The sequence below is a fragment of the Mustela nigripes genome, chromosome 14 (assembly GCF_022355385.1).
Source record: "Mustela nigripes isolate SB6536 chromosome 14, MUSNIG.SB6536, whole genome shotgun sequence".
NCBI lineage: Eukaryota > Metazoa > Chordata > Mammalia > Carnivora > Mustelidae > Mustela > Mustela nigripes.
In genome coordinates, this window is record NC_081570.1 from 107,018,997 (window position 1) to 107,029,431 (window position 10,435).

Consider the following 10,435-nt stretch of genomic DNA (forward strand, 5'->3'; position numbering starts at 1 on the left):
GACTTCCATATTTCTAGCTAGGTGGACGGGAGTGCCCTTTCCTGGGATGGGGGCAGGGAGGGAAGGGAAAGCTGGGAGCTTGGGAGGATGGTGAAAGCAGTTTGGGGTACACTGACCCAGAGAACCTGAGTCTATTGAGGACAAGAATCTTCTCTGCCTTATTCATCCCCCTCTGCCAGATACACAGACCAGTCACACATTATAAGTCAATCTTTGCTCAATACCTGAGTACGTGAAAGATACTGGTATGATTTTATGTGGACAAATCCAGAAGCCAGTGTTGGAGTTCAGGAGCTAGGAGTGGGTTGAGGAGAGAGGAATGTGTGGTCACTGGCCCCTACTGGTAGATGAAGACAGAAGTGGATGAGATCTGCAGGCAGAGTGTGAGGCATGGGAGGCAGGCTTTGCATATGGCCTGGAGAGCAGCAGCTTTGAAAGATTGTGATTGTCTGATGGGGTTCCTAACCATGATCTTGTCCCTCTCAGCTCTGCTCCTCTTCCCCAACCTCTTAGGCTCTCCTTTGCTGAGGCCTCTTCCTCTTGCTACCCCATTTCTCCAGCTTTGGGCATGCCCCCAAGCCCTCTCCTTTCTCAAGCTAGATCTTTTCTCCAGACTTCAAATGCAGATGCCCACTGGGCACTGCCAACTGGACCTACTAATGACACTTTCTATTTGAAAATTTAGGGTCTTGCCAGCCTGAGGCACTGGTCTTCATTCTGGAATGTCAGAGCCAAACAAACAAAAAATGGTCCCAGTAATGGTCTAATTCATTCTATTAATCTATGAAGGACAAAAAAAGCTCTAGAGAGCTTTTTACTAAGAAGTTAAAACTTATGCAGATGGACAAGGAATCAGAGGGCCTCTGGAAACAATCACTCTCACTTGTGCTGCTTCAGGATCTGTACCCCACATTCTTTTCTTTGTCTACCATCTTTAACTTTGGGTCAGCCTTCCGGCTTTCCAGAAAGTCTAGGCTCATTCCCAGCTGCTTTATCAGAGGGCTTAGAAAATTAAGACTAATGTTGACAGAAGCCCAAGCCAGAGGTAAAGAAGGAAACCCACAGCCAAAGACCGTGACCACACTAGCCTTTCCATTCCTCCAGCATCCTGCTCCTTCTTACCTCAGGACCTTTGCCCTCACTGTTCCTTCTCCTGAAACTCCCTTCTCCATTTTTCTTGAGGTTTGCTCCAGCTCATCCTTCAGATGTCAGCACTCGAGATCTCAGAAACACGCCCTTCCCCAGCCCCCATTAACCTGTAACACACCACCCTGTGATCTTTCCTCCATAGGACTTCACACACTCCAGTTATCTTTGTTGCTTACTTGTTCATTGGCTTCCCCCACTAGAAAGTCAGCTGAGTGAATGCGGGACCTTGTCTGTCTTGCCGACTGTGTCTTCAGAGCCTGTGACAGTGCCCGCAGTAGGGGTGAACAGATGCTTACTGATTTATGACAAGTGATACCTCTCCATCAGTCTGAGTAATCGAAATGATTCTACGGGTATAGTGAGTCATAATTACATCTACACCCAGTGTGTATTTCACTATTTCCTGTGCTGCTCCGGGAACTGCTTCCATCACGCTAATGCCATTCTTCCCATGCTGCTTCCTCTCTGGCACAAATGTAACTGACTTTCTAGTGTGGGATTTAAAAAACACTATTGCTTTATTAACTACCAGCAGGACTGGCCTGCACAGAGGGGTGGGGGGGTGGGGGGCGCTCTGGGCTCAGGGTCCATGGAGATTGTGAGGAGGACATGATGACTGGGAAGCTGTTTTGAAGGCAAGAGGTGGTCTGGAGCGCAGGCCCAAGAGCCCCTCCGATTTACTTCCGGAAATGCGGAGACTTTGTAAAGGAGTCATGGCAAGCTATAGCCATGCCACCAATAAGATTAAGAAATTCTTGGAAATCTAGCTGCCCGTCAGAGTTGAGGTCCAGTTTCTTCATCATGCGGTCGAGGACACCAGGGTCCTTTTGGTTCTGCAAGATAACAATAAGTATCATAATGATCCTATTAGAAATACAATTAATTTATGTCACACTTTCTAAGATGCTTTCCATTATGTCACCACATTTTAGTCACACAAGAGTGTGCAGTACAGGGTAGGGGCTAGTAGCATTTCCACTTCCCAGACACTGAGACAGACTCAAACAGATGAAGTGACTTGCTGAAGGGGAAATCTGCGACTAGAATACACATTTTCTGGCTCCCCGCCCAGGGTTCCTCTGTGACGGGCACAGGCTGGCTATTCAAGTTCATAAAAGCAGAGGAACACCTTTGTCAAGTGTTGCATGCAACCGCAGTATATGAACTGTATGGAAGTGGAGTGAAGTGACAGGGAAGAAGGTGCAGGCCCCGATCTGCCCCCTCCTCCCCTTAGCTTAGTGGCCAACACGTGCACACGCTCACAGCAGCTAGTGGCAAAGGGCTGCTTAAATTAGGAATTTAGAAAGTCAGTCCTTAAGTGGCACATGCGCCTTATGGCTACCACACTAGACTATGCAGGTATCCAGAACATTATTTCCATGATAACAGAAAGTTCCGTGGGCGGGACTTGCCTAGAAGCTTTGGGTTGGACGAATAAATTTGAAAACTATCCTATTACACCATTTACCATTTCATATGCCTTTTCCCTAAATGGAAGAAACAATTCACCATCCCTTGTGTCATGCAGTTTGATAACTTTGATCTTTAAAATACATCTTACTCAAAAGAAGAAAAGGTCCTTTAATAGTCACAGCACTCCGAGCCCTGGGGGCTCAGCCTTGTCCATGCTAGAGTGATTGAAGCAGGAGTGTGGGGGTCAGCTGCTGGGCCTTCACTTCTAGCCATTCTGCCAGCACCTTATTTAGAGCTCTGGGCAGTTTGGGGAATGAGGGTTGGGAGCCGGGAGCCATACCTTTGTGAAGGCAGCCAGTTCCGTATTCATGAAGGTTAGGAACTCTGTCTTGGAGAGCGTGCAGTTGTTACCCTCCTTTCCAGCAAACTTCTGGAAAACAGCAATCAGAGACTCGATGCACCGCTCGGTCTCAGTAGGGCTGGACATTTTTGCCTTTAGAGAAAAAAAAAGTCAGGGCTCAGACAAGGGCTAGATGCCCAGAGGACACTCTAGAGATCTCATACTTTCATTTCAGGGCAAAGCAGTTTCCTAAAAGGCTAGGTCATATTTTAAGGGGCAGAGGGCCCCAGGACAAACACAGAAAGTCACATTCTGTGAGCATGCCTTCCCTATCCATTCCCATGTTTATTCCGGGTGAAGCATATTGAGGGTACATACAAAGCATGTGGGTGTGTCTAAAAGTAGTAGACTGCCTAGATGAGAGTGAGCATGGCAGGCTTCATGATGTTTCTAGAACTTGTCAGTAAACATATGTATAACTATAGCTCCACAGATCCATAAGCACACCAAGCTCTGTCTAGAGATTAAATAATTTCCTATTTTCTAAGAGAATACAGAGACTATTGGGATGAATGAAATGGCAGCTTTTTAAATCAATACTGAGGGGTGTCTGGGTGGCTCAGTTGGTTAGATGACAGACTCTTGGTTTTGGCTCAGATCATGACCTTGGTTTTGGCTCAGGTTATCTCAGGGTCATGAGATCGAGCCACACTCAGGGCGTGGAGCCTGCTTAAGATGCTCTCTCTCCTTCTGACCCACCCCAATAAATAAAAAAAAAAGCAATACTGAATTCCTGGGACTCTTGCATTTTCTAGAAGAACACTAAATGCATAGTTATTATGTGTGTGGTGGAAGATCTGAGAGCTTTTTGGATGTTCAAAAGCTTCATTCATATCAAAGGTTAGAAATCGTTAATTTTACATGTGAGAAACAGAGACATGAGAAGGTAATTGACATAGCAGAGTCACCCCTAGAATCTCAGCCTCCAGGTCCCTTTCTGCAGTTCTTGGTCTTTGTTCTAAGATACCACTAATTCCTACAGGAACAGCTGAAGAACTTCTCTGGTCACTTCAAAACACAAAGGTGGATATCAGGAAGGGAGCGCCCAGTCTGTCACACAGCTCACCTGACCTCTACAGAGCTAAACCTCAGCTGTGGTTGCACCAGGAGGAGCTGGGGTCAATTCTGCGCTGGGCTCTGCTTTCCTTTTAACAGAATCCTTCAGGGAAATCCTATTTTGCAGAGCCTTTGGGTCATTCCGGCTGGTACCTAGATCCCCCTGGTGGTTCAGACTGGCAACTGCAGGCTTTCTGGAAGACCTGCCCCCCTAGGCCCTTCCTCTGAGGCTTCAGGTATTAACAATGCTTTGCAGGGTTCCTGGGTAGCTTAGTCATTTAAGCGTCTACCTTGGGATCAAGTCCTGCTTTAGGCTTCCTGCTCAGCAGGGAGTCTGCCTTCTCTCTCTGCCCCTCCCATTGCTCATTCCGTCTCTATTAAATAAATACCTAAAATCTTGGGGGAAAAAATGATCCTTGGATGGTGACATTTGCAATTTAGCAATGAACCTTTAATTTGGTTTTTGCAGAACTTCCTGGAGACTTTCAATCCCAGTAATTAGCGAGCTATGGACTGTAATTAATGTGCTACGAACTGATCTGAGCTTTAGCCACACAACTTTGGGCTCCTTCCCTCTTCCCTGTAGTGTTTTCATTTGCAGTTTCTCCATGTGCTTTACCAGCTAGCTGAGCTGCTTGGGGCTGATTGTATGTAGTAGTTATCTGTAATGCCCCTTCCAAGGTGGTTCTAATGAACTTTTCTGGAGGTGGATTCTTTCCTAACAGTCATCTTGTTGGAATTTTTTTTTTTTTTTTTTCCTCAAGCAAAGAAAAACGTTTGTAAGTCCAGGATTTGGGAGTGAAACAGAATAAATAGCCTGGAAACAGTTGTATTTGCTCCACAGCCTTCCTTATCAGGACTAAAATCTCACATCTTAGTAATGTGTCAGTTGACAGGAAGAAGGTCAGCTGGGAGTGAATGCCAGATAAGGTAGAAGATTCCAGGCTGAGGAGCAAGGGCTTTCTGACCTTTCTCTAGGCCTGCAGATGCTACTCTGCCCCCTTTCCCTGTAGAATTCAGATTGTTTTGCTTTTCTAGTTTCCAAGTGGCTTTCTGCATTTTTTTTTTCCTTCCTTAACATCAGGACTATAATTTAGACTTTTTTTTTCTACTTGAAACTGTTGCTATCAACTACAGAAGGGAAAAAATTAAAACCTCTGTATTTCTCCTCAGAGGTAATTTTCCAGAGCACAAAAAAAGAAACACAATTACCAAATTACTGAAATGGAACTGCAAAATTTGTAGAGCAGAAGGGGGCTTGGGAGATGGTTCCAGGGAAGGGAGGCCCAGAGACAGGAAAGCTTTGCTCCGGGTGGAGCTGCGGCTGAGACAGAGGAGAACTGGATCTCCTGACCAGAGGCCAGCACTGCCCACGGCTCACTGCATCCTCACAGTTGTATTTGGCACCATGATAGGAAGAAGAAAATGGTGTGAGAGAACTGGATACTGTGAAAGAATTTAAACAATGCATGCTCGAATGTTGATGAAAGGGGTAAGAAAAAGGAATATGAAAATGAAGTAACACTTGAAAATGACTCCAGCACTGCTGTTTTCATACTTATTTTTTAAAAAAGATTTTATTTAGATGTGTGAGAGAGAGAGAGCAAGAGAGCATGCACAAGCAGGCAGAATGGCAAGCAGAGATAGAGAAGCAGGCTCCCCGATGAGTAAGGAGCCCGATCTGGGATCATGAGCTGAGCTGAAGGCAGACGCTTAACCAACTGAGCCACCCAGATCCACTTCCTTCCTTCCTTATGTCTGTCTGTCTGTGGCATGGATCCCAACCTGGGAATTGATCTCACTACCCTGAGATCAAGACCTGAACTGAGATCAAGAGTCCCACCCCTGATCAACTGAGCCATCCAAGCACCCTTGTGTTGGACTGGCAGAAAGGGCTACTTAAGATGGTTAAAGTTCCTGCCACAAAACCTAAGCTCCAACAGGAGAACAAAGACCCAAGCAGGAATCTGTAAACCCTCCCAACTGGGGCTCCCGTGGACCAATGGGACCCTGACAAGCCGGAATCTGAGAATGCCGCCTGGGGCTCCAGTGGACTAATGGGACCCCGACGAGCAGGCGAAATATCCAAATAAGGTAAACTTGCCAAAAGACCCCTGAACTCTGCTCCAGGCCCCTTAAAAGTCTCCTCCTCCCTGCCTTGGGCGCTACTTCCCCCACTCTGCTTTCCAGAGTCGAGGAACCTCGCCCGAGGGTGCCCACCTCCTCCCAGCGCAACTTTCCTGGCTCCCCTTCTGAGCCCTGAAACTTCGAGGGGGAGTGTTTTTCTAATAAATCCTGCCTTGCACCCACTTTGCCTGGTGTTGTGTTTAATCTCACCGGAAAAACTTTACACCCTGCTGTTGTTCTTAACCAATGTGCTCTCCCACCCCCAAAGGATCTGTAATGGCAGATCTTCACCACCTACTGGTGATGGGTCCACCTTTTCAAGGTTCCATGCGACATTGTTACTCCCTTTTTGCATGGAAAGGAAGGAGGGAAAGAGTAGGCAGGGATAAATGTTGACACACTAGAGCAGAGTCTGGCAAATGTTTTGTACAGGGTCAAACAGTAAATATATTAGGCCACTGTGATCCATGTGGTCTCTGTCCCTCCTCTTCTGCAACGGGCCAGCAACCACAGACAACTGGTAAATGAATGGGTGTGGCCGTGTGCTAATAAAACTTTATTTATGGACAATTAACTTTGATTTTCGTATCATTTCACATGTCATAAAGTATTATTCTTCCTGTGATTTTCTTTCAACCACTCAAAGACATAAAATCCATTCACAGCTTTTGCGGGGGCGGGGATGTAACAGAAACCTCATTTGGCCCCTGGGCGGAAGCTTACTGACTCCTTTCACTGAAGAGGCCTTGGAGGAGGTAAATTTTGGAGGTGGCTTAATGCAAAAGTGAGAAATAGAGTTCGAAGTAGGCTGGCGGAAACTGAGAAGAGAAAAAGAGATGGCGACGCGAGTCCCTGGAAAGATGGTGGGTTCAGAGGAAAAGGGCAGGAGGAACTCGGCCTGGATGGGGCTCCTCCCACCGTCTGGGCCGCATTCCGCTGGCTGGGAGCGGCATCAGCTTCAGGCTTTTTGAGTCCTGGCGGGTTGCCTAGCTCACCGAAACTGATTTTCCCAGGCTCCCACGGCTCAGTTCTGAGAAGTGTCCTTTTCTGGTCTACAGAAACAACTAGTGCCGCCGGACGCCCCTACGGCCCTTTCACTTGTCTCCCAGGGGCGGGCCAGGGGCCTCCAGCCCTTCCCCAGCGACTTCCCCACTTGCCGGTAGAGGGGGATCGGGCGTGGCGCCACCCGCGGGGTAGCGGTGCCGAGCGCAGCCCCCTTCTCCAGACGCGCACCAGCCCTCCGCCCGGGAGCCCGAGACCCTCCGGGGGGTCGATCCTCGGCGGCTATCGCAGCTATCACTTAGGGCTGCTTCCTTCCTGCCTCTCCACCCCAATTCCCCCCACCCCACCCCCGATTTATTTTTCCTGCCCTACTTCCTGCCACATCCACACAGAAACGAGAGATCGAGCATGGTGGAAAGCGCGGTGTGGCTCTTTCTATTGCAGCGCTTCGAAGACCAGAAAAAGTTCGGGCTTACCATGTGTTCGCGGGACGGGCGCGGAGTGGGCGTCCGGCGGCGGCGGCGATGGCGACGGCGACGGCGGCAGCGGCAGCGGCGCAGCGAGCTCTGGGCAGCGGGCGGCGGGCTCCCGGCTCTCTGCGACCCGCCCCGCGCGACCGCTCCTGACTCACGCGCCCCCTCCCGCCAGTCAGCCTCCGCCTCCCGGAGCCGATCCGGACTTGTCCGCCCCGCCCGCGTTGCCCAACGCGCAGCTCACCCACGACGCGCTCTCTTCCTGCCTGTGGGCCTTGAAGATTTAAAGGGCTTTCCTGAGTTAGAAATTCGGCGTAGCCGTCTTGGGCGCGGTGTGCCCCTGTTTATGGTTCTTTTCCGTGTACGAGCCCGTTCTGCTCGTTCAGATTAGAGAGGCAGGAGGGCCCTTTTGTAAAAACGTGCAACGCGGAGTGTGGCCGTAACTGTAGAAGTTCCCTAGGAGCCGGGCTGTCTCTTCCTTCACGCTAAGGTTGGGTAATGGAGGAAGCAGTGGTGAGTCCTGCCAAGTGGAGCGCTGTTGTCTCAAACTTCTTCCCCTGAGACACTGAAACCCTCCAACCCTCAAACCACTGCAGTTAAAACCTGACCGGTGTGAGTAGGTATTTGTTCTGTGTGCAGTTGGCAGAAGCTCTGGGTTCTGAAATGGTGCTGTCACTTTATTGCAGTACTTTTGGCAAATCCCCTCTCTCCTCAGAGCTCCATTTCCTTATCTGTTAAAAGCAGTGGTGTTGCATTTCCTGTTTCATAAGATCGTTATAACTGTCCAGGGAAATCATGGCTTTGAGACGGCTTCAGAAACTGTGGAGTAGACGTGAATGAAAGATAACGGACCACAGGGCATTGCATAAATTGCTTCCTGCACCGGCTGCTCACTTCTGAGCAAATCTGCGTCTCCCCTCAGCTACCCAGAGGCATGTTTTCTGGAATCCAGTTGAAAGCCTTACCCAAGCCCTAGGCTCAATAATTAAAGAAATAACCTGTTTCTCTCCCGTCTTCCCCTTCTCCGCTAATGGTACTGCCTTTCTGCCATTCTTCCGTTCTGCTGACTTGAGAGCTGTGTAGTCAGGTTTTGACTGTAAATCCCTTTCTTACCCACAAGTCTTTTCAACTGTCAACTTCTATCATTTTTTTTTTTTTAAAGATTTTGTTTATTTATTTGACAGAGAGATCACAAGTAGGCAGAGAGGCAGGCAGAGAGAGAGGGGGAAGCAGGCTCCCTGCCAAGCAGAGAGCCCGATATGGGGCTTGATCCCAGGACCCTGAGATCAGGGCCAGAGCAAAAGGCAGAGGCTTAACCCACTAAGCCAGGAGCCCCCCAACTCCTATCACTTAAAAAAAAAAAAAGATTTTATTTACTTATTTGACAGAGAGACAGCAAGAGAAAGAACAGGAGCAGGGGAAGCAGGAGAGGGAGAAGCAGCCTTGATCCCAGCACCCTGAGATCATGACCTGAGCAGAAGGCAGAAACTTAACTGCACCATCCGGGTGCCCTTATCAGTTTTATCTTTATACTTTCTTGAATCTGCCCCATCTTTTCTAATCCCACCTCCAGGGTTCTGTTTAGGTTTTCATTCACTCATTCCTTGGGCTTCCCAACTGGTCTCTTGCCCCTTTAATCTATCCTTTTAAATGTGTAAAACACGTTGGTCTGGGTGGCTCAGTCGGTTAAGCCTCCACCTTCTGTAGTGTCACGGAATCAAGTCCCACATAAGGCTCCTCCTGCTCAGCGGGGAGCCTGTTTCTCTCTCTCCCTCTGCTGTTGCTCTCTCTACTTGTGCTCTTTGTCAAATAAATAAATAAATAAATAAAAATCTTTTTAAAAAATCGCATTTTCCTGCCCTAGAGCCCTGATCAATTGTCTACTTAAAATACAAACCACAACAAAAGAAGGAAACAAAATGGCTCCTCGATTCCTTTTATATAAACTATTAACTTCTTAGCCTCTATCTGGATTGGAAAAGCTTCTTTTACCAAATGAATGAATTCTATTCATTTCTATCAAATGAATTCTTCAATGTACTCATTTGAAAAATATTTTTGGAAACTTAGTATGTGCCAAGACCAGAGCTAGGCACAAGAGATACAAATATGACTACGATATAGTTCCTGCCTTTGAGGTGGTCTGTGGATAGACTTTACCCTTAGTAGTTTGCGGGTGTTCCATGGATGGCTGCTAGGATTCACAAATACCCTAAAGTTATATATGAATTTTTTTGCAAAAGAGATTTTCTTTCTGGGGAAGGATCTATAGTTTGCATCTGATTCTCACAAAATTCTAGGATTAAAAAATATTAAAGAATCATTAGTCTTATTGACTAATTTGTGAATCGTGGAAACTTTGATAACATAATCCTCTTTAAGGGAAAACACCTCACTTATAGCCTCCTTTGTAGTGTCAGCCCAGTTGGTGACCACATGATTTGACCCCGTGCCCACTGTCACAGCTGACTGGATTGAAGTTAGCTCTGGACTCAAGGACTACCAATCCATAGACTGGACAGTGGATATTACATGACATGACATAGAAAGATGAACTGAGGCCATTCATCTTCTTGTCCTTTGGAAACTGAAATTAGAAACACATAGACAACTACACATTCAGAAGAGCTGATGCTGAACATTTGTGTAGAGAGACCCATGAGGTCATGGCAAATCAAAATTACAAAGAAGTGGACACTGTGAATAAGTAGAAGCTATGAGGTTTGGAAAGTGCATAGAATAGTGGGGGAAAATAGATGAATTACAAACTAGAAATAAAAGGAGTAACTACTTAGACATTAGCTGAGTTTTATAA

The 10,435-nt window shown here is 47.3% G+C and overlaps 1 protein-coding gene across 1 annotated transcript; it reads right to left on the reverse strand.

Annotated features, from left to right (window-relative positions):
• Positions 1-1,643: 1,643 nt before the first annotated feature.
• On the reverse strand, positions 1,644-8,115 carry S100A11 (S100 calcium binding protein A11). The gene is made up of 3 exons (XM_059376181.1): positions 7,624-8,115; positions 2,903-3,055; positions 1,644-1,982 (listed from the first exon to the last, which is right to left on the reverse strand). Exons 1-3 carry the CDS (start codon positions 7,624-7,626, stop codon positions 1,827-1,829), a joined length of 312 nt encoding a protein of 103 aa, XP_059232164.1. The 5' UTR covers positions 7,627-8,115; the 3' UTR covers positions 1,644-1,826.
• Positions 8,116-10,435: the final 2,320 nt, after the last annotated feature.